The 24483-nt window shown below is 34.4% G+C and overlaps 1 protein-coding gene across 9 annotated transcripts in view; it reads left to right on the plus strand.

The window, feature by feature from the left end:
• The window catches only part of LOC101961113 (protein nucleotidyltransferase YdiU-like), a 39926-nt gene extending 17270 nt beyond the window's left edge, over nt 1-22656 (plus strand). For 2 of the 9 annotated variants that reach the window (XM_078023272.1, XM_078023276.1), the window contains 9 exons: nt 951-1034; nt 1795-1924; nt 5919-5963; nt 6069-6150; nt 6239-6331; nt 11132-11211; nt 12619-12662; nt 18541-18620; nt 22359-22656. In XM_078023272.1, the coding sequence (XP_077879398.1) occupies nt 951-1034; nt 1795-1924; nt 5919-5963; nt 6069-6150; nt 6239-6331; nt 11132-11211; nt 12619-12662; nt 18541-18620; nt 22359-22481 (761 nt within the window). In that variant the 3' untranslated portion in view covers nt 22482-22656. Of the gene's footprint in view, nt 1-950; nt 1035-1794; nt 1925-5918; nt 5964-6068; nt 6151-6238; nt 6332-11131; nt 11242-12618; nt 12663-18540; nt 18621-22358 lie in introns of all 9 variants that reach the window. The other 7 variants (XM_078023274.1, XR_013426690.1, XR_013426691.1 and 4 more) reach the window with 7 other exon arrangements.
• The last annotated feature ends 1827 nt before the right edge of the window (nt 22657-24483 follow it).

The raw sequence follows: 24483 nt of genomic DNA on the forward strand, positions 1-24483 counted from the left end.
TAAGGCTTTTCTAAAAATTTAAATTATGATGTGTAACAATATGTATGTATTATGTTTAAAGCTCTTTAAGGCTATTTTAAAATTTTAAATTATAAATACTTATGATAAAGTACAGAGAAGTAACTGTGAGTTTTATTCTTCAAGGTAATCACTGTTAAATATTCCAAATCAGTTCTTCCAGACCTTTTTTGTATGCTATATAGATGTCTCCAGCAAAAACAAACAAACAAACAACACCCCAAAAAACCACAACAAAAAAAGGGCAAGGCTCCCCATGCTGCCAATCTTCTGCAGCTCATGACTATCATAGGGGACACATCTTAGTTTCTTTTTTCTTTTTGTAACCTTTGAAAACTAATTTATCATATTCCTTTATTAGTCTCATTTCAAATAATATGTGCTTTTAAACAAATGCTAAAATTGAGGATGAATAAAAGATGAAGTTCCATTTCTGGAGTTTTGTTCCTATAATATTTGAAGGCTTTTTGGGGGACTATAAAATAATAGCTAAATTTAATTTTAAAATATAGTTTTTTTGTGTGTATGCATGTTGTTGTTTGTTTGTTTTGAGGTTCTGGAGATTGAACTCAGGGACATTTGACTATCAAACCATATTCCTACATTCTCAGCCTCCCTTTTAAATTATTATTATTATTTTTTAATTTTAAGAGAGAGTCTCTCTAAGTTGCTGAACCTGACCTTGAACTTGTGATTCTCCTGCCCCAGCCTCTTGAGTAGCTGGGATTACAAGCATATAATACCCAGCGGGTCTAAACATATTAAGTTTTTTAATGTTACCAGTTAAATTCAGTTGTAATCTAATTTTGTTTCATCTCTGGAAAACATGGCATTCCTGTAACCTTTTATATTCTGGGTAATTTGATAGAGTTAAAATAAAAAGGTTATTATTTTAATATTGTTTTTTTCAGAATTTTCTGTTGTTGTTTTAGGTGTTTGTAATACTGATAACTTCAGTTTGTTATCCATTACAATTGACTATGGTCCATTTGGTTTTATGGAGGCCTATAATCCAGGTATGTATGATTTACATATGTGTATGTATTTAATTTTTTAAAACCATAGGTTTACTGTAAATGGTTATAAATAATACAATGATGCAGTAGTAGAAAGAATTGGGTTCATTCATAAAATGTTAGTTTTATGCCTAGTAGATCTTTTGGGTACTATTAATGATACAGTGAATCCTTTGGTGGTTTCTGCTTCTCTGAATTATATATTAGCGGAGATGATATAAAGTGTTTCAGGGAATATGTTGTCAGGCAGACCTGGGCTTAAGCTTTGGTGTCTGGACCTTAGTGTCTCTGAGCATTTGGAAACTTCTCACTTCACTAATATATAAAATGCAGGTAACAGTAATCCACTAACAACTGGATGGTTCAGAGAGGGCTTTGTGGAGGATATGCACCTTGAGTTAGAGTTTAAATATACACGTGGGCTGGGGATGTTGCTCAGTGGTAGAGCACTTGCTGTCTTGAATAAGGCTCTGGGTTCTATCCCCAGTACCCTCTCTTTTCCCCATCAAAAAAGGAAATAGATATGTGATAAACTATACATTCTTATAGGTTAGAAATGTATTCCTCTATTAGGCAAATATTCATATTTTTAAAACTTTTAGTGTAAATAGGTAATAAATACTTTTGAATTAAATATCTAATGTCAGAAAAATTTTTATCTAATAAATATATATTAAGTTTAAATGTAACCTTTAAACAGAAAGAAGCTATTTATTTATAATTATCCCCATTGTTAAACTGTGATATCTGTTTTAAACAGATTTTGTACCAAACACATCAGATGATGAAAGAAGGTATAAAATAGGAAATCAAGCCAGTATTGGAATGTTTAATTTAGACAAGTTGTTGCAAGCTCTAAACCCATTATTGGATCTTGGGCAAAAGCAGATGTGAGTAAATCCTAAATCTATTAATTAAATCTATGTGAAAATATATTGTATAATGATAACTTTTTGAAAAACAAGAAATTAACATTTAAAATAATATTTTATTATTTAATAATAAAGGTGTATACATACCCTATGTATAATATTTATGATAAAAATTTATGTATTTATTTTTGTGGCACTAGGGATTGAAGGATTGAACATAGGGCCTCTCTACCACTGAGCTACATCCATGGCTTTATGTTTTCATCTGGAGAGAGGCTCTTGCTAAGTTGCTCAGGCTGGCCTCAAAATTGTGATTCTTCTGCTTAAGCCTCCTGAATATCTGAATTATAGCTGTGTGTGCGCTATGTTGCTTGGATCAAGTTATGTAATTTTCTCTAGGACAATTTGGACTTTTTTCCATAATTATTAGGATAAAGTTTTTATTGTTTATTGCTTTTGAGATGTTATGAAACCTTAGTTTATTTTCTGTTTGATCCAAGGGTGATTTATCACTATGTTTCTTAATTTCTAATTAGTGGGAATTATTTTGTCAATATTTTTATTTGTGCTTTTTTTTTTTTTTTAAATAGTACTGGGAATTGAACCCAGGGCCTTAAGCATATTAGACAAGTACTCAAGCCCTGAGTTACAATTTCATCTCTTGTTCATATTTTTATGACCAAAGAATGTGTTTGGTAAAATCTCTATTATTTGTGGGCCAACATAAAATATTTTGGGACATGTTTAACAAACACACGTAAAAATGTATATTCCATAGTTAAAGGTTTTAATATATCAAAATGAGGGTGTTAATTGTGTTATTCAAGTCCTTTATGACCCTATTTTATGTATTAGAAAAGTTTGATTCTTAAGATATGCATATTAAGAGCTTCTTCTTTAGGCTGAGAATGTGATTCAGTGGTAGAATGTTTGCCTAGCACGTGTGAGGCTTTGCATTTGGTACTTAGCACTGCAGCAAAATACAAAACACAAAATAACAACAAAAATTCAGAACAACTACTTTAATTGCAATTTTTTTCTTTTTTTAGTACTAGGGATTAAACCCAGAGGTACTTAATCAGTGAGCCACATCCCCAGCCTTTTTTATTGTTTATTTTGAGACAGGGTCTGGCTAAGTTGCTTAGGCCCTTACTATGTTGCTGAGGCTGGCTTTGAACTTGTGATCCTCCTGCCTCAGCCTCCCCAGCCATTGAGATTACAAGCATGCACTACCATGCCTGGTTAATGGTATTTTTTTTAATCAAGTTTTAAAACATTGTTTGAAATTTGCATATTTATTATTTATTATTGGTATATACAGGTTTTTACTTATCTTTTTTTTTTCCAAAAAAATATCTTCTACCTTTCATTGTGCTTTATCATTATTTTACTGTCACAACCCCCAACCCCTCTTTTCTTATTTTTTTTTTTAATTTGAAATATTCATTCAGTTTTTCCCCTGTTGGTTTGGAAACTCTACTGAAGAAAAAAAACCAATTTTTTTCTTTACTGCTAATTACTTTCTTTTCCTGCCCCTTTCCCTATTATTATATGAAAACAAGTTTCCAAATATTTTCCAACATATTTTCTGATTCTAAAAGTCTTAAAATACTAAGATTCTATATGCCCATTGCTTTCCTTTCCATCCCAATAGGATGAGACTTATTTTTTAGAATGTTTTCATGTTTTACCTCCAGTTACCTGAGTTCTAGAATTTAATATTTTGAATTTTAGATTATTAGGTTCCTTTAAAGTGTTCCTCATCTGTCCCCCACCCCAGTACTGGGAACTGAACTCCAGGATACTTAAACACAGCCACATCCACAGCCCATTTTATTGTTTATTTTGAAACAGGGTCTCACTAAGTTACTGAGCTAAGTTACTGAGGCTAGCTTTGAACCCATAATCTTCCTCCTCAGCCTGGGATTACAGACATGAGCCGTTGTACCCAGCAGTACCTCCTCTGTTTTTAGCACTCTCTCATCCTCTCATCCTTCCATTTAGAGTCATTTCACTGCTTAATACCAATTTTTTTATGGTTTCATCTTGAAGTCTCTGCCTCAATTACTTTCCAAGTATTTCACTCATATAGGAAATATAGGCAATACATTCACTAAATTATGTAACCTTTAGTATTTTAATTTTACTCTGGTAAATGATTGCCATCAGTATATTAGCTAGTATGGATTCAGTTATATGTAGCAGTGTTTTATCATTCATATTTATCTGCAGACCTAAGCCATGTTCTCCAGACTAGCTTTTTGGGTAATAAGGCTGAAATTTTAATCTCCATCTATCAATTGTGTGGTTTCTCATTCTGAATTTATACTAAAAAAGGAACATGTTTGTCTGTTTAAAGCAAGAGTAAATAATGATTAGACAAATTTGCAATGTTCACAATTATTCAAATGGAAATATCATGTATGTATGTGAGTATGAGTGAATGGTAATCTGAGAACATGAATAAAGGAGAATGTTTAGATATTTATTGATTTATTCACTGGACATTGAGCACCTTAAGAGCAAGGACAACAATTTAATGATTTCTGTGTCTCAAATGTATTTGCTAGAAGTTAAGATTAAGTGCAGTACTGGGGATTGAACCCAGAGCCTTGCCCGGGTTAGGAAAGTGCTCTACCATTGAACTATATTCCCAGCTCTAAAATATGTTTTTCTTTCCACCACCTTTGTCCCTACAAAATCTAAAATTTACCTTTTCCTATACACGATTCCAAACAGAAGTCAAGGCATATAGTGATTTTATTAACCATAGGTAGCAGAAATATTACTATTAAGAAGATAAAAGTTTTACAGGTCTTCTATGGTTTCCTTAATTTAATAAAATATTGTTCACACAGTCATATAGTTAAAAATTGAAGTGGTGTAAAATGATGGTCATTAAGCACTCGCTGCCACCCTGTGTCCCATCAATTTTATATCTGATTTGCCCTGCAGAGTTCATTGATTCAACTAATATTTATTGAGTCTTAGGCATTCAAAGTGTTCCTGACACTAAATGCTAAGGCAGATAGCAATGAATAAAACAGCAGGAAAAAAAAGCCCACTAGAGCTTACTTTTGGAGGGATAAACAGTCAATAAATAAAATAACTTAATTATATAGTATATTAGGAGATGAGCACTATGGAGGAAAATGAAGTAAGGGATGGTGAGTACAGGGAAGGAAGCATTTAGAATTTTAAAAGAATAGTCAGCACTTGAGCAAAGACTTGAAGGAGTTGTGGGAGCAAACCATGAAAATATCTGGGGTAGGACACTAAGGGCAAGGGGACAGCCTGTGCAAAGGTCCTGAGGTAGAAGTATATGTGTGTGCTTAAGGAACAGCAAGATGCCAGTGTGGCTGCACAAAATAAGCAGGGGGAGGTTACAGGAAATGAGGTCAGAAAGGTAAAGGGAGTGGAACTTCAGAATGCATTAAGCATTCTGTAAGATACACTTTGGAATGTTAAGAGCCAATTTATTTAAAGATGAGCTTAAGGTGAAGAACCTTTATGTTTATATTTCCATAAAACATTTTACTATTATTTTAGACTTTCAGAAAAGTAAAATGTTATCAAATTGGGTGAGATATTTGTAATCAATTTGGTTCTAAGATGATTTTTTTAAATTCACCAAGAAAGTCTGTTACTCTGTTGGTATTATAGATACATATCCACATTTATCCTTAAGCAAATTGTTTATGACATAATTTGACCTATATTATATCCAAATCTTTGAGACAATATATTTATAGTGATAATTTTCTTTGAGCTATAATATATAATTAAACTGCTAAGCTATGATTAGTAGCATGTAATCTCCATGTTACTGAATATATGTGAGGTTCTCTTTACTCTCTTAAAATTTTTTTAAATTAATTAATTTATTCTAATGTGGTATATATGACAGCAGAATGCATTTTGATTCATTGCACTCTTTATTCTTATAAAAAATAATTTGAGAATGTTAATTTTAAATCAAAGTTTAACTCTTTCCTTTTTACTCCTCACCCAGTGCTGCTCAGATTCTCCATCAGTACCCTGTTCATTATTATGCAAGGTTTGTGAGTCTTGAATACAGATATTAAAACATCTTGGTTAGTTTGACAGTTGTTAAAATAGCGAGGATTTTAATAACAAATTGAATTGATGTTTCTCTTTGTAGGTTTAGAAAATTGTTCAAAGCCAAACTGGGATTACTTGGTGAAAAGGAGGGTGATGATGAGTTAATCGCATTACTCTTACATGTGAGTTTATCACCTTTGTTAACATTTGCATTACTCTGCAGAATATTTTTGAAGTATTGAGATTGCTAAATGTATTAACTTTCATCAGCTCATGGAAAAGACAGAAGCTGACTTTACAATGACATTTCTGCAGCTCAGTGAGATTACCGAGAGCCAGTTACAGGAACTCAACATTCCTCAGGTATTAACTTGTGACAGTGGCTTTTTTCTTAATTCAGTTTTCTTTACCAGGTTTATTGACATACAATTTATATATCACAGAGTCCCACTCATAAACTGTATAATTCAGTTCTTTTTAAAAGTTAACAGATTTGCGTAATTGTAACAATCCAGTTTTAGAATGGTTTTATCATTCTACAAAGATCCCTTGTGTTCTTCTGCAGTCAATCTTGTTTCTACTTCCAAGCAATTGCTGACCTGTTTTCTGTCTCTAAAGGTATCTGCTTTCTAGATATTTCATACACCTGGAACCATACAATATGGGATCTTTTGTGTCCAGCTTCTTCACTTAGTGTAGTTTCAAGGTTCATCCATGTCGTAATGTACATCAGTAGTTCTATCCAGGAATAGAATTGCTGGATTTTTTAATAGATTTAAATTTAACTTTTTAATAAACTGCTAAACTATTTCCAAAGTGGCTGCACTTAATTCAGTGTTAAGAATGTGTTGCCTTTTTATTTCAGTGCTAGTACATTGGATTTATGGAATGGTATGGGTATTATTAGAAGATTCCTATTTGTTGTGGAATTTTAGAACCATAGATCTATTTATCAGTCTCAAGTCTTTTAGATTGTAACCATTTTTTAGATTATTTTTGAGATTAAAGCCCAATTTTATTTTTATAATTTAAATTTCTTTACCTATTTATTTGTTGAAGGGCACCTAGATTGGTTCCATTACATTTTATGACATTCTTTGTATAGTTGATGTTATCTTTTTATAACTTTGTGTTGAAATCAGCCTACTCATTCATTTATTCAGCAAATACTGAGTACCCACTATTGTTGAGAGCTTTAGGGTTAGGCATCATAATAAATACTTTATAAAATAATGAAAAATTATTAATAATAGTAGCTATCATTTACTGAGTGCTTATTAGGGAGGTGAGATACATTGTTACTAATAAGGAGATAAGACTGCCCCTCCAACGCCAGCAACCTTGAGTGGGGCAGCATCTTCCGTTCTTTCCTACTGGCTTCCATAGTCATTTTTGATCTAGGTAGCATGGAGTCAGTAAAGCCCATCAGAACTTTTCCTGCTTTCAGTTTTTCTTCATGAAACAACTCTTAACTCTTATGGACTTTTAGAATAATTCAAACATTTTCATGTATCTAGAAAATTTTAGTTGTGTTACTTTACTTCTTTCAGTAAACCTTCATTGACAGCCCAGTCTGACTTAGATGTCCTTCCTTGTAGCTCCCTGAACAGCTTGCTGCCTGTTTTGATCTTGGCACTTTTCACACTGGTCTTGTAATGATGCATTTCCACTGGACACTTCTTTGGTTATGAAGAGACCAAAATTTAATCAGCTCTGTCTTTCAAATGTAGGAAAGACTTTAGCAAATAGTGTGTACTCACTAAATGTTTTTTGCCTATTGGCAAGGATTGGTGAAAGAAAACAACTTGTGAATACTGTAAATATGCCTGTCGTTCCTCCAGCTGCGATTCTCTTGGGCTGTGGGTACTTACCACTTTGCCTTTCTGCCCTATTTATTGGTATTTGTCTATATGGCAATAGTACATTTAAGAAATCTGGTGGATTTTAAAGTGATTTTTCATAAAGACACTTTCAGAATCTAGAAGTTGCTAGATATTGTGGTTTATTAAACCTAGGGAACAGAAACTACTAATTTTGTATAAGAAGTGGAAACAAAATCCTAAAGTCCTTGTCATTTGAGGGAGTAGCTCAATATAGTAATAATGGTAAAATTTTCATTAGTCTTTAACTTATTCTCTGTTAATAGAAAAACAGCAGGATTGGATCCTCATGCCTGAGGAAGCTCATCTGAAGGCATTTTCATGCTAAGAGCACTTTGTATGACGTTTTGGCAGCAGAATTTCATGGTGAAATGTGCTCTGAGCAGCGAGTAAGCCCTTACTGGGTCTGCTAGCTCATTTGTACCAGCAGCTCCTTCTCCCATCACTGTGTCTTGAATTAAATGCAGATTTGGAGTCCAGGGAGGAAGCCAAGGGCAGACAACTTTTCTTTGGGGCCCTATGTCCAGTCATAGTCACCAAAAGAAAGGCAGCATAAGTCAGAGGATGTAGTATTAGGGTCCTGTGGAATTTGAGTCTAGATGTCTTCACCTAATAGCTGAAACACTTGAGCATGTCCAGGTCCCAGTGCCTCATCAGTAACACAGGCCATCAGTCTCAATCCCCAACCCTTCCTCTCCTCCCTCTTGATGTTTAAGTAGGTAGTGTAGTCACCTAATTAAAACTTGTCTCCACCCACACATTCCCCTCATGCTACTCCTGGGAGAAACCATTTTTATTAATTTCTTATATGTCCTTCTAGCATTTCTTGGTGCAAATGAAAGTATATTGTATTTTTTCATATAAAAAGAGCCTATTTATATAATATAGGTTTTAATAATATAATATATCGTGAAGACCTTTCTACATGAATAAATAGAATAATTCTTATTCTTCTTGCAGTGCAAAAACAATCTGTTGAAGTACCATATTTTATCTAACCAGTTCCCTACAGTGGGATTTCGGTTGCTTCCAAACTTCTGCTATTACAGTGAATATAGGGTATTTCATTTGGTACAGATGTAGAGAATTTCCAGGAATGAGTTCTAGGAAAAGGACATATGCATTTGTAATTTTGCTAGATCTTATCAAATTGTTATAGGCTTTAATATTTTGTATTTTCATCAGAAATATGCCATTATCCCTCTGTAACTGTGGAGAAGTAGTTTCAGAACCCCAATGGATACCACAATCTGTGGATACTCAAGTTTGTCCTATAAAATGATGGAGCATTTTTTTTTAGTTGCTGATGGACCTTTATTTTATTTATTTATTTTTATGTGGTGCTGAGAATCGAACCTAGTGCCTCATACATGCAAGGCAAGCGCTCTGCCACTGAGCCACAACCCCAGTCCTCTCACACATAATTTTAAGTTATCTCTAGGTTGCTTTCAGTACCTAATATAATGTTAATACTTGCAAATAGTTATGATACTGTATTGTTTAGGGAATAAAGACAAGAACAGAAAGTTGGCCCATGTTGAATACAGACCTATTTTTTTTTCTGAATATTTTGATCTGCAATTGATTGATTCCATGGATATGGAATCTGCAGATAAGGAGGACCAACTGCCTTTGTTTTTTTTTTTTTAATTTTTTTTTTGGTACTAGGGATCGAATTCGGGGGCACTCAACCTCTGAGCCACATCGTCAATCCTATTTTTTTGGATTTTATTTGGAGACAGCGTCTCATTGAGTTGCTTAGTCCTCAATTTTGCTGAGGCTGGCTTTGAACTTCTGATCCTCCTGCCTCAGCCTCCTGAGCTACTGAGATTATATGCATGCACCACCACGCTCAGCTCAATTGCTTTTATTTTTTTATATCTTTATTTAATTCATTTATTTATTAACTTATTAATGTGGTGCTGAGGATCAAACCCAGTGCCTCTCGCATGTTAGGCAAACACTCTATTTCTGAGCCACAACCCTAGCCCCAACTGTCTCTATTTTTAAGAGGGAAAAATTCATTAAAGAAAAAGATCAAAATAAATGCTGGAAAAGAAAATATTGTGATTTTCTTCAAGGTGTATTTCCCTGATATTCTTTTTAATTAATTCATCTTAATTAGGTATATATGACAGCAGAATGTATTTTGATTCATTGTACACAATTGCAGCACAACTTTTCATTTCCTGGTTGTGCATGATGTAGTATTACACCATATGTGCAGTCATTCATGTACCTAGGGTAATGATGTCCTCTCGTTCCACCATCTTTCCTGCCCCCATTCCCCCTCCCCATCACTTCCTCCCCTTTGCCCCATCAAAGTTCCTCCATTTTTCTCATGCTCCCCCCCCCCCACCATTATGGATCAGCATCCACTTACCAGGGAGAACATTTGGCTTTTGGTTTTTTGGGATTGGCTTACTTCTCTTTGCATGATATTCTCCAACTCCATTCATTTACCTGCAAATGCCATAATATTATTCTCTTTCAATGCTGAGTAATATTCCATTGTGTACATATACCACAGTTTCTTTTTCCATTCACCTATTGAAGGGCATCTAGGTTGCTTTCACAATTTAGCTGTTGTTAATTGAGCTGCTATGAACATTGATGTGGCTGCATTACTATAGTATGCGGATTTTAAGTCCTTTGTGTATAGACCAAGGAATGGGATAGCTGAGTCAAATGGTGGTTCCATTCCAAGTTTAAGTTGCCAAGGCTGACTTGAACTTGCAATCCTCCTGCCTCAGCCTCCTGAGCTGTTAGGATTATAGGGTTGTGCCACGATGCCCAACTATATACTTATTTTCTCAAAGTTAGAAATGGTGTCCTACTAATTTTTATATCCTGCATTAACTGTAGTTCCCAGCACATAGCCATCATTTCATAAATATTTTTTAAGTGAATTAATGGATAACTAAATAAAATGCAGTTGCAGATTAAGGTTTTTATACAATAAAAGACTTCCCTATGTAAAAAAAGACTTGTTTAATGTAAGTATTCCGTATGTAATCTCTTATCTCTATTTATAAGAACTTCGTCCATTTTTTATTTCTCTTAAATCATGCCATTACCTCGATTTCTATGAAGCAGAATTTTAGAGTTAAATTTAAATAAGGAAAAAAAAATTTTTGCGAGAATTTCACTTGAAATAGCATTCTGTATAAAAATCTGGGTGAGTTATTATTAAAGGATATAAACAATGTAAATAAACATGAAATTAAAACAAACTGAGCAAATATTAATATAATAACCAATATATTGACATATTTTCCTTTAGCAATTCTGGGCACTGAAGACAATTTCAAAGCATGAACTCTTTCCTACCTGGGTGTCCAAATACATTTTGAGACTGAAGAGGTAAAGTCATCTAATTACTTCCCAAAAAAAGTATGTGATATTTTAATATTTTGTCATTGTTAACCTATCAGGTTCCTCCCTTCAGTTTCATTTTTCAGCGTTTCTTTGTTGTTGTTGTTGTTGTAGATGGACACAGTAGCTTTATTTTATTTGTTTTTTAATTTTTTAATTTTTTTATATGTTTCCGGGGATCGAACCCAGGTGCCTCATGCATGCTAGGCAAGCACTCTACCACTGAGCCACAATCTCGGCCCTCAGTGTTTCTTTTTATCCTGGCTGAAGCACCTAGGGTTAACACCTCACCTGTGCAGAGAGCATTCACCTATTCATTCAACTCTGATTACACAGCTCACACCGTGAGCCATGGAGGAGGGTCTGTAGGCTTCTGTCCAGTGTCTATTTATTATCACATCATGCCTCATAATGAATTAGAAGCAGCCAACATGAAAGAGTAAAGGAGTTGAAGGTAGTGGCAGGTATGGGGAGAAGGAAGAGCCAGGAAAACCACAAGATGTTCAGGACAGAATAGGCCTTTGCCACTTAATGGCCCTTGCTAGCTATTTATAAAAAGAATCCTCAAAAGGGAACTCTCAGTAATCGAGAAAAAGTTAAATTATGTTCAGAAAACTTATGTTCAAGACAAGGAAAAGTATCAATGCAGTTTTTTTTTAGACAAAATGGTTTTGTTGGGGGGTGGTGGGGGTACCAGGGATTGAATCCAGGGGTACTTAACCACTGAGTCTACATCCCCAGCTCCTTTTTTAATTTTTTATTTTGAGGGAGGGTCTTGCTAAATTGCTCAGGGACTTGCTAAATTAACAAGGCTGGCCTCAAACTTGAAATCTTCTTGCCTCAGCCTGCTGAGTTGCTGGGATTACTGACATGCACCACCACACTTGGCAAAACGTTAGGTTTTCATTGGATAAAATAAAAGAAGGTTTGGTGTTATCTAAAACTACCAAAAAAGGTAGTATTTTGTAGTGTTTACTCAAACTTGGTTTGAATATTGTTTCCTTTTTTCTTTTTTTTGTGGTTCTAGGGATCAAACTCAGACCCTCACACATGAAGGCAAGCACTCAACCACTGATTTACATCCCTAGTCCACCAATACAAATATATTTGTATTGGTTGTATATTGTATTACCTTTTCTTCCCTTCCTATCATCCTTTCACACACTGATTCAGTGTGATTTTTGAGTTTCGCCTCACTATTTGTGTTGTCAAATAATTTCCTCCTGTTTTTGGTTTTTTTTTGGTGGTGGTGCTGGGGGTTGAACCCAGGCCTTGTGCATGCAAGGCAAGCACTCTACCAACTGAGCTGTATCCCCAGCTCCTATTTCCTCCTGTTTATAAAAAGAATATAATTTGGGGAAATAGTGGTTAATTTTGTCCTCTGTTCATTTTTAGTAACATGAATGACTCAGTTTCTGAAAGAAGAAAAAGAATGATAAGTAAGCAATCCTTTTGATTTTCTTGATTTTAAGGATTATCACATGAAAGCAACATTTATTCTAAAATCAAAAAGCAATCACTTAAAGGGATTGAGTTTTGTGTGTTTTTAACTAGAATAAGTTTGAGTATTTTAGTTGGATTTAAGTGTCACATATGGGTCTTCCTAATTTTAGCAGATGTCTTTAAGAGTATGATAGCTCTGTTATCAGTAAGTTTTTATACTCATATTAAATAATGTTGTTTTAAAAGATAATAGACAAGTAAGTGGTTTGGGATCTGGTGGAAAGTACATGGATTTGGAATAAGGCAGATAAATCTCATCTCTGCCAGTTTTTGCTACCTGATCTGCAAGGTATTTAACTCTCTAACTCTCAAGATCTTAACTGTAGTAAAATGGGGGATATTTTATAAGGATGAGCAATAATATATAGAAAGTATCTTGTGCCTGGACATAACACATCTAATAAATGATAGCTTTAAAAATATATATCTTTTATGTGTTGATTTTCAGTTTACCATGTAACTTCATACCTGGCTTGAGATGGAAAAAAATGAAAATTAGTTCATTTTGTAATGCAGGATCTAGCAAGATGAAAGAAATCATGACAGAAGAACCTAAGACTGCCTTGAGACTTGTATCAGGAGCTAATGTGTATCATCTGGATTTCATTGCTGGTCACTTATTTTAGTCAGCTTTTTTGTTGCTGTGGCCCAAAAAACCTTACAAGAATAATTAGAAGAAGAAAAGTTTGTTTGGGGACTCATGGTTTCAGAGAGCTTAGTCCATGAATTGCCAGCTTCATTCTTTGGGACCTGAGGTGAGGCAGAACATCATGGCACAAGTGTGTGGTAGAGGAACGGAGCTGGGGATACATAACAGGAAGCAGAGAAAAAGAGATCTGGTCAACAAGGAGAAAATATAAATCCCAAAGGCACACCCCCAGGTACCCACCTCCTCCAGTCACACCCTACCTACCTATAGTTACCACGAAATTATTCCTTTCAGGGGATTGCTGCACTGATTATGTTCGACCTCTTACATCCCAGTCATTTCACCTCTAAACTTTCTTATATTATCTCACATATGAGCTTTTGGGGAACACCTAATATATAAACCATAATATCACTTAGGTCCCTTTGGACAATCATTCAGAACTCATAGGCCAGCCTAGAATATCAATAATCTCAGCAGTTAAGAGAAAGAAGAAATTGAAAGAAAAATAATGTGGCAGTCTGTCATATTTAGATTTGTTTGGTTATAACAGAGTGGATGAGATGGTAAAATGAAAAGAAATTTTGTAAGCTCAAGGTTACAGTTTTGCTTCTGTTATTTTAGAGAAATAATAAATGTTAAACAGTATGCTCTCAAGAAAGTGAGAAAAATCAATTTCCACAAAAGACAGTGGCATAATAAGCAGTTTATTTATTTTTAAGGTACACTCCCATATATTATATTTAACTGATCTATATTTTGAAATATCTAAAAAATTGGTTGCACAAATTTATGTAACAATGTCTACCAGGGATATAGAATTAAAGAGTAATAAGGGCATGAAGAAATAAACATCTCAAAGGAATTTACAGGTCAGTGAAATCTGAGTCCTCAATTCCCTTCTGAGCACATTCCTGTCCTGGATTTACTGTCCTCAGAGGAGCAGTGTAGTGTGGGCTCTGGAGATAGGCCTGCTAGACGGTGTCAGCCTGTCACTGGACACCTCACTGCTTTTTCTCTCTGGTGTGTAATTATTTCTTATTTATTGGTTCTTTTTAGTTATACAAGACAGTAGAATCCATTTTGATATAATTATACAAGCATGGAGTATATCTACTGAACTTCTCTTCTCCCTGCCCCTTATTGTGGGTTAGCTTACACATATCAGAGAAAACATTTGACCTTTGGCTTTTCCAGACTGGCTTATTCACTTAGCATAGTAGTTTCTAGATCTGTCCATTTACTGACAAATGTTATAAAATTCTTCTTTATGGCTGAGTAATAGTACACTATGTGTGTGTGTGTGTGTGTGTGTGTGTGTGTGTGTGTGTGTGTGTATCTCACAATTTCTTTATGCATTCATCTGTTGAAGGGCACTTAGCTTGGTTCCATAGCTTAGCTCTTGTGAATTGAGCTGCTATAAACATTGATGTGGCTGCCTCAGTGTAGTAAGCTGATTTTAAAGCCTTTGTATATATTCTGGTATATAATTTTTAAGTACTTTATTCAGTTATAACTTGATAACCATAAAATTTGTCCATTTGAAGTTAAAATGATTTTCCTCCAAAATTAAAAAAGCTGTGCTGTCATTATGATCTAGTTTTTAAGCATTTTCCACTTAACCTGACATAACTTTTGTTTCCTCACCTATACAATGCATTTAGATTATTGCAGAAATTAAATTAGTGGCATATAGTAAGTATTCAACTACTATATTATTACAGAGCACATTAACTATCTTTGCCACAGGAGTGTAGGCAACCCTGGGATGAATACAGTGTGTTTTTTGGTTTGTTTATTTGTTTTGGTGTCAGGGATTGAACCCAAGGGAACTTAAGCACTGAGCCACGGGCCCTTTTTATTTTTTATTTGGAGACAGGATCTCACTAAGTTGCTTAGGGCCTTGCTCAGTTGCTGAGGCTGGCTTTGAACTTGTGGTCCTCCTGCCTCAGCCTCCCAAGCCACTGGGATTTCAGGTGTGTGCCACTGTACCTGGCGAGTACAGTATTTTCTAGAAACCAGAAGACTGGAAATATGTTGCCACTTAAAATAATTTCAAAACATTAAAAAAAGTGTTTTTTTTTAAGCCTCCTGTGACACTCAGGATAACCACTGGGTTTTTTTGTTGTTGTTCAAAGGTAATATTTCTGATGATGTTTAATTTTATAGGACTATAAGATTGATTTGTAATAGTTTTAGTCTTTTGTGACTGTAAAAATTGATGATGAATAGTCTATTCTACAGTTGTAATGGAAAAAATTAAGATTGTCAGACTTTCAGAGGAAAGCAGCTGATATCCCCAAATGATATCCATTTATTTAAAATATGTTACCCTAACTAGCTCTGGCATTGTATGATTTGGTTTATATTGCCAAGAACATTTTCTTAAAGCCATGAAATACCTACATTGGCATTATCTACATTAAAATTTGTTTGGTTGTAATTCTTCTCCAGCACCAAATGGATTTATCCAGCAATCATTACTAACCCCAATTATATACCTTTTTGCACTTGTCACATTATTTAAAGCTGAAGTCTCCAGGATGAATTAGATTTCTGCCCTCAAAGAGCCTATAATCTAGTGAATCAGTGCTTATCTCATTATGTAAACTCTGGTTGGACTTTCGTGGGATGTAATTCTCATTAAGCAATGCTTAAAATTTTATTACCAAAAGAAATAACTTCAAACAGAAGGTTCCAAACCAGATAAGATTGTACAGAATCAAGTAACTACTCAAAGAATCTTATATAGGTAGAACGTCCCTTATTCAAAATGCTTTTTTCAGATTTCAGATTTTTTACATTTTGGAATGTTTGCATAGATTTAACTGGGCGAACCTACCTATCAAAAATCTGACATCTTAAATTTGATCCTGAGTATTTCTGCTTGCATCTGCAATTCCTAGCATGTTTTAATAATACTTCTTTGCTAGGTTCCTATAAAGCATTTGTCATATTTGTGACTCTTAACTGGGTGACTGTACTCTCCCTCTCAGCCTAAGCTGAATGTATCCACAATTCACTTCACATATCAGTTACCCATTTGTATAAAGACTGCAAATACACTATTTGTATATATGTGTTTTTATTATAAAGGAATTCTGTATGAAAATGAAATCTTGCAGAAGAATTTTAAAAGAACCCTATATTCTCTTCATCTAAATACAATTACTACTTACATTTTGATGCATTTGCCTCTAATTTCTTTTTTCATGTGTTTTTTTTTTTCTTTTTTGGTACTGGGGATTGAATCTGGGACACTTAACGACTAAGTTCATCCCAGCCCCTTTATTAAATTTTGGATTTTGAGACATGGTCTTACTAAAGTTGCTTAAGTTCTCCCTAAATTGCTGAGGCTGACTTTGAACTTGTAATCTTCCTGCCTCAGCCTCCTAAGCCAATGGGATTGCAGGTGTGTGCCATTGCCCCCGGCTCTGTGTGTTGTGATTAGGAGAAAATATAGTAGTGTCATAATATGGGGTAATATTCTTTCTTTGCCTCTCCCCCCCTCCTTCCCTTTATTCCTTCTTTCTATCGAATTTAGGGCCTTAAACATTCCAAGCATATGCTCTCCTCCTAAGCTATATCCCTAGCCCCTATCGTATAATTTCAGATCTTTTATTTCACTAAAAAAAAATTAAGCATATTTTCTTGCTATTTCATTCATTTTTAAATATCTTTATTTGTTCTTATCAGTTAGACGTAACAGTAGAATGTATTTTGCCATATTACACATATGTGGAGTATAACTTCCCATTTTTCTGTTTGTACATGATGTGGATTTACATTGGTTGTGTAGTCATATATCCACATAGGAAAGTTATGTCTGATTCATTCTACTGTCTTTTATATTTCCATCCCTCTCCCTTCCCTTCATTCCCCTTTGTCTAAACCAAAGTACTTCTATTCTTTCCTATCCCTCACCTCTTATTATAAGTCAACATCTGCATATTAGAGAGAACATTCAGCCTTTGGTTTTTTTGCATTTTTGTAGTGCTCAGGATTGAATCCAGGGCCTTGGAAATGCTAAATAATCACTCTACCACTGAGTTATGTTCCCAGCTATATACTATATATGTTTTATGACTGCATAATATTACTTTGAAAACATATGTAATGTTTACTTAACCTATTCCCCTATTATTAAATATTTCAGTTGATTTTAGTTTTCCTTTAATACAAATAATTCCTTTTATGTTTAAATATGTTTCCTTAGACTGTATTCCAAAGAAGTAGAATTACTGGATCAAAGGATCTTTACTTTTTAGATTATCTATTATAATGACAGATCTTTAAAACTAAGTTGAAATTGAATAGGTATGTTCTCTTCATTCCAGTAATTTGGAAACTGAAGCTGAGAATCATGTAACTGATCTCAGAATATCTGTTAGGCCAATGGAAAGAGCATGTCTCCTCCCGACCCACTTGATAAGTCTTTTTAGAAAATGCTCATCTCAAATAAAGACATGGTTCGTAGAATTTTTCAAAATGTACCATTATTGAAATACTTTTAAAAAAATATTCATTTTTTTAGTTGTAGTTGGACACAATACCTTTGTTTTGTTTATTTATTTTTATGTGGTGCCGAGGATCAAACCCATGGCCTTGCACACACTAGGTGAGCGCTCTACCACTGAGCCACAACCCCAGCCCCTGAAATATTTTTTTAATATGAAAAAAATGCACATTATTGTAAAAAAAAATACAGGTATATAAAAGGTTTTATCACGTGACCTTTCCTGTTTGCTCCTGGGCATAATCGACTCAGTGCAACTGAATCAGACTGCAATTCTGATGCCTACAGATGCTAAAGACAGAAACTGTTTTATTCTTTCACTCTCCATGTGGGCAGCTAGGCCTAATTCAAATGAACTATCTACTTTTCTTTAGCTTTATGGAATGCTTAATAAGCTTACAGTGGTGGAAAAAAACAAATTAATGATGAAACTAAATAAAACAGATATTGATCATGATGCTAAAATGTTTTTATATATCATAATAAATATTCAACAATATTTAGAAACATTCAATAATGTCTGACACTGACACTTCTCTTTTGAGCCAGTAAACTTTTAAAAGATTAACTAATTTCACTGGTGATTTAACGTGGCCTTTGTTCTCTCAGTAATTTATTGTTCTAAGATTACTTTCTTCTCTGGGTTAAGCTGTGAATCCTAGGTATGTGCTGAAGAACTGGATGGCTGAATCTGCAGTACAGAAAGCAGAAAGAAATGATTTTTCAGAGGTAAGATGATTGACTTCCCTGGTTTATTTTTATTAATTTTAAATGTAACATATTTAAACATTTATTTTGTTTATAAACATTCTCAACCATACCATTACCAACACCAGCTTCCCACATTTCACTCTGCCCATTTTTCTTGTATATCAGAGAATCATTTTTCTCTTATTTCTACTTTAATGTGTTCACATTTTTAATTATTCATTTTCATTTTAAAAATTCATATGTATAATATTTGAACTTCTGAGGGACTGATTCTGCTGTTTATTGTTTTTGTTTGGGTTTTTTGAGTTTCAATCTCTAAAATGTAGTTGAGGGTGTGTCATTTCAGAGGGCATAGTTAGCATTTGGTCCTATCAGGTTAGAATTATCCTGTGCTTCTACCATGGCACTGCCAACCTGAGTTCATTTTAAATTAATCAGCTAGAGCTACGCATATCAGCATGAAATGTGAAACATAATAAGCAGGAAGCAGAATAATTTTACATTGTGTTACCATTTAAATACAGTAGAAAAACATGCAAAAACATACTAGTAACATGCAATATGGCTTCAACCATTTTGGAAGTATTTGGTTTATGAAACTGAATAGAGGATACACAGGTGCTTATTATATTATTTTGTATATCTTCTCCACCTCAAATCTTTCATAATTAATTGTTTAAAGATACATTACACATAATGTATTATTTTAGGCCAAAAATAGCCCTGGCACTGATGTTGTCAATGACCATCCTATACCTGAAACAAATAATATTGATGGTCATGGCCCTCTTTTTCTCTAAACTTATCACAGCCTAAGATGTACTCACAGCATGCTGTGTAGTCACTATCAACTGATAAGAGTTGGCATATAAGGGAAACTATTTTTGCTATTTCTAATTCAGAACTTACACTAACTTTTTATTTCAGTAGTCTAACTAGCCTGACAATTTTAGGTTTTCATTTCGGAAAATGGAATATTTTTAAATGTAATCTTTTTATGGCACTAAGGAAAACAAAGAGAAGGAAATAACTCAGTATTTATCACTTGATAAATTTATCTGAGCTGGGGAAACTGAAGTTGTTTTGTTGGCCTGTTCTCCTTCTTTCCCTAGCTTATATTCTTTCTCTTCCTCCAAATTATATTTGAGTAATAATACATTGCCTACTGGGTGGAGTGGAAGGATAGGATTTCTTAAGTTCAAAGACTTTTATTTATTTTCCTGGTGTAGGGGATTGAACTCAGGACCTTGTGTATGCTAGGCAAGCACACTACCACTGAGCTATATCCCCAGATTGATGTGACTATTATAGACCACACTTGGCTGCCATCACCACAGAATGGTATAGGACAGGTACATAGCTTCCAAGAGGGCAACATCAGGTTCCTTGTGTTCAGGAGTTTTTACAGCAGTATACACCAGCAGTAAGGCCCAACAGTGCAGCCTGGGTACAGGAGACAAGAGCCACAGTGGGAAGATTCAGGGGTATCCCTGGCTTAAAAGATTCATGCTGCACAGAAACCAGTCTCTCATCACAACTTGATAGAGTTTCCAAAGTCTGTACAACAGACTATACCTACAAGTACCACACTTAGGAAAGCCCAAAGCACTATATCAGGTATTTCCAGTTCTACTAGTCCTTAAGCAATTGTCAATATTGCTTAATATTAATCATAGTCAATTTTTATTCATAATCATAATCATAATTCATAATCATAGTCAATTTTTATAATATTAATCATAGTCAATATTGTATGGTGATACTATTCATATACCATATATCAGGTTAGCAAAGGAACAAACCTAGAAACTAAACTAAAGGTCAAATTCTCATTTCCTTCTCAGGAGAGGGGAAAGATTTTGTTAAACCTTTGTACATGTAGCTCTTTATATCTGCAACTGGTTTTCTTCTTTTTTCATCAAATATTTCTTGAGAATCCACTCAATGCAAGGCACTGGAAAGAAGTGTAAAAATCTAGCTGGGATGTTTTAAAACTAGTAGGTGAGATTGATAGGTATGCAGCTAACTTCAATAAAAGGACATGGTTAGTAAATATTTGGGGGAAAGTTCCAGGAGGGGCTCTAAGAGCATTATGTTTATCATGATGCAGTCTTCCTATTTAAACAATAATACACATAGCCAAGAAATAAGTGAAAAAATGTTCGACATTCTTAGGCATTAAGGTAATGCAAACCAAAACTACACTGAGATTTCATCTCCAGTAAGAATGGAAATCATCAAGAATATAAATAGTAATAAATGCTGGTGAGGATGTGGGGGAAAAGGAACATTTATACACTGTTGTGGAATTGTGAATTAGTATAACCACGATGGAAATCAGCATGGTGATTCCTGAAAAGACTAGGAACGGAACGATCATGTGACCCAACTATACCACTCCCCGTTATTTATCCCAAAGAATTGAAGTCAGCATAGTATAGCAATGTACACATAACTGTGTTTATAGCAGCACGATTCACAATATCCAGATTATAGAGCCTGTCAATAGATAATGGATAAAGAAAATATGGTTATGTATGTAATGGGGTTTTATTCAGTCATAAAGAAGAAGGAAATTATGTCATTTGTAGGAAAATGTTGGAACTTGAGAGTATTATGTTAAGTGAAATCAGTAAAGACTCATTAAGTCTTTTCTGTCATATGGAGGCTAGAGAGAAAAAAGGAAAACAAAGTTGGAGGAACTCATGAAATTAGAAGGGAGAACAGTAGAGTAGAGGAAGGGGATCAGGGGGAAAGAGGAGAAGAGGGAAAAAGGAGGTACTGAGAAACGAAACTGACCAAATTATATTATATACATGTAATAATATGTCATAGTCAGTCCCACTATTTGTATAATTATAATGCACAATAAAAATTAATTAAAAAATAAAAATTAGGATAGTGGCACCTGCCTGTAGTCCCATCTAGTAAGCTGAGGCAGGATGGTTGCTTGAGCCCAGGGCTTTGAGGCCAGCCTGGCAACATAGCAAGACCCTATCTCAAAAAAAAAAAATTAGTAATATAATAATATGGTCTTTTGGCTTTACTGTCTTAGTGTAGATAATCATCCACCTTTTTAGTTAGTTCATTTGTTTAGTTTGAGACAAGTCTCACTATGTTGCCCAGTGTGGCTCAAGCTTGTGAGCTCAAGTGACCTTCCTGTCTCAGCCTCCTTAATAGCTAGGACTATTAACTGCACACCACCACATTCAGCTTCAATCACCTTTTTCTATCAGAATGAGGCATTTCCTTCATAATACCTAAGGAAGTCACAAAGTCACCGAAAATATACATTGTGGTTTTGGACTTTGTTGAAAGATGTGTCTTAGATGCCTCCGTTTATTTTAATAGAGCAAAATTCCACACAAGGAAGCAACATGAGTTGGAATCCATGCCCTTGATTTGGAAAGTTTGCAAGTCATTAACAACCTTTTATTTTTCAAAATATTTTAGAAAATTATAATCCTCAATCCTGTGAAAGAATCTTGAAATTACTGGGATATATTTGTAGTCTTTATGGATATATATATATATATATATATATATATATATATATATAATTTTGGTCTAAAGTAGTACTTAAAAAATTCTGTGGAATAATAAATAAATAATTATAGTTGAAGTTTTGATAAAAGATAAAATATATAAAGATTTGCAAATACATTTAAAATGAACCTTGCCACTTTCGAAATTTAGAAAATTAACAAGGGTCCTGAGTAAGAAAATCTGTTTTACCTACTTGAATTGTTTAACTAGGTCCGTCTTCTCCATCAAGTACTTCGGAGTCCTTTCCAGAAGCATTCGGCAGCTGAGAAAGCAGGCTACGCCTTACCAACTCCTTCTTGGGCTAAAGATCTCAGAGTCAGTTGCTCATCTTAATTTGGGAAAAATCAATTAAAAATACTTCTATTATTTAACTTAACATGGAATAATCTATTCAGTAAATTCTTAATTAAGGATTATCATCTACATTTTGAGGACAATCCCATGTTTAATAATAATGATTATATGCAAAAATATTTTTAGCCAAATAAATTGGACCTTATTCTTGAAACATCTCTGTGATCATTTTTGTTCTAATCAATAACTTAATGGAAGAATAAAATGTTTTTAGCAAAACAATGAGTTAACCTCAATGACTTAGAAGTCTTATGACAGTATTTTAATCAAAATGGTTTATAGGTATTCATCTAGTACTTACTAAGTGTTATGCATTTTGGGGTACATTGATAAGCAGGTAGCTTAATTGTACTCCTAGAAGATTGTTTTCTATAATGGAAACATTTCCTGAAGTAGAGAAAATATTTTTATGACTCCAATTTATATTTAACCATCTTACTAATTATAAGTGCATGGCCAATCTTCCCTCACCTGTATAGCCACTGGGTTCAAGATATATATACATATATATATATATATCTCAGAAAGATCAGTAGAGGAGAGGAAAGGGAACAGGGAGAGGGAGGAGAGGGAAGGGAAAGGTAAGTATTGGGGACTTAATTGAACCAAATTGTATTCCATGCATTTATAATTATGTCAAAATGAATCCTAACATTATGTATAACTAATATGAGCCAATACAAAAATAAAGAAATTTAAAAGTTTCTAAGGCCCAATTATTGAGTTGAATCATCTTAATATCATACCAGCTATTGTTTCTGTGATCAGATCAAATATGTGAATCATAATAAAGATCTAAATGTTCTCCCTTTGAGGATTTACGGTAAAATCTTACTTCATATTCTATTATATGGCAGGTTAAATGTTTCCTATAAACTGTCAAATGCTGTAGTTTTAGTTGCAGTTGACCTATTACATGGGTCTTTGTCCTGATGACATTATATAAGAAATTGTATAGTTTTTATGAACCAAGATATATTGTCTTAATCCTTGCACTCTTTGCCACATCTCCAGTTCTGCCCTGGCTTTTGCACTTGCCCTCATGCAAAGACCTCACTTAGCTTCATGAAAAAAGAACAAATTTTGCTTTGTTTCCAGGGCCAATCTCAATAATCACACTCAGGCATAGGAGCTGTCTGTGAAGACCTTCCAGTCAGATACCAAAGATTGTTCCACTGAGTGAAAACTGCAGAGATCATGATCTGGTGCCTGGGTCTGTCAAAAGCAAACTTCTGCCCAGGATTCACTAATTAAAAGCAGCACAGATTTCTAAGACTTCTGTCCATAAATACATGGTCAACTGTATGTCAATATTTTGACTACAAAACTAATTCTCTTCAGTATCTTGCCTAAAATACACATTATCAAATGTTAAAATTCATGAACAGTGTAGTTTTAATTTTTAGTTTTCCCCACTATAAGGATATATGGTATAAGATGGAAGTTACTGGGATGTGATGCATCTCCGTGGCCTGATTCCTTCCAGAAGTGACACTTCTGGGGTCTCAATGAAGCCCATTAAACCACATCCCTCTCTTCTACTCTCCCACGTCCTCATGTCCTACTCTCTGGACCCCTCCTGATCCACAGTGATGCATCCCTACTGCCTCTTTTATCATGTTTGGCTAAAGATGGTGGGACAAGGAAATGGCCTTTCCTTACCTTGACCGATGCTGTACTTTTTCAGAGAATTTTTCCAGTTAGGATGAAAGATAGCCAGGCTGTCCCGGCCTCTTTAGACAGAGTTGACAGAAATTTGGGAATCAGAGTGACTTTCCTCCATCATAGGGACTGAAAAGTACAGTGACAATGCAGAGAGTAACAATGTTTGCAAAGAGGTAACAATGAGGTAAAAGTATAGAGAAGAAAATTGAGAAATGAATTGTATTTCCAGGAACCACTTCTAGGGCCTGGCTGAGAGTCTAGGCACATGCTTGGTGTTATTGGAACTGTGCCTCTGATCCACAGAATAAATACCACC

Source organism: Ictidomys tridecemlineatus, chromosome 10 (genome assembly GCF_052094955.1).
Source record: "Ictidomys tridecemlineatus isolate mIctTri1 chromosome 10, mIctTri1.hap1, whole genome shotgun sequence".
Taxonomy (NCBI): domain Eukaryota; kingdom Metazoa; phylum Chordata; class Mammalia; order Rodentia; family Sciuridae; genus Ictidomys; species Ictidomys tridecemlineatus.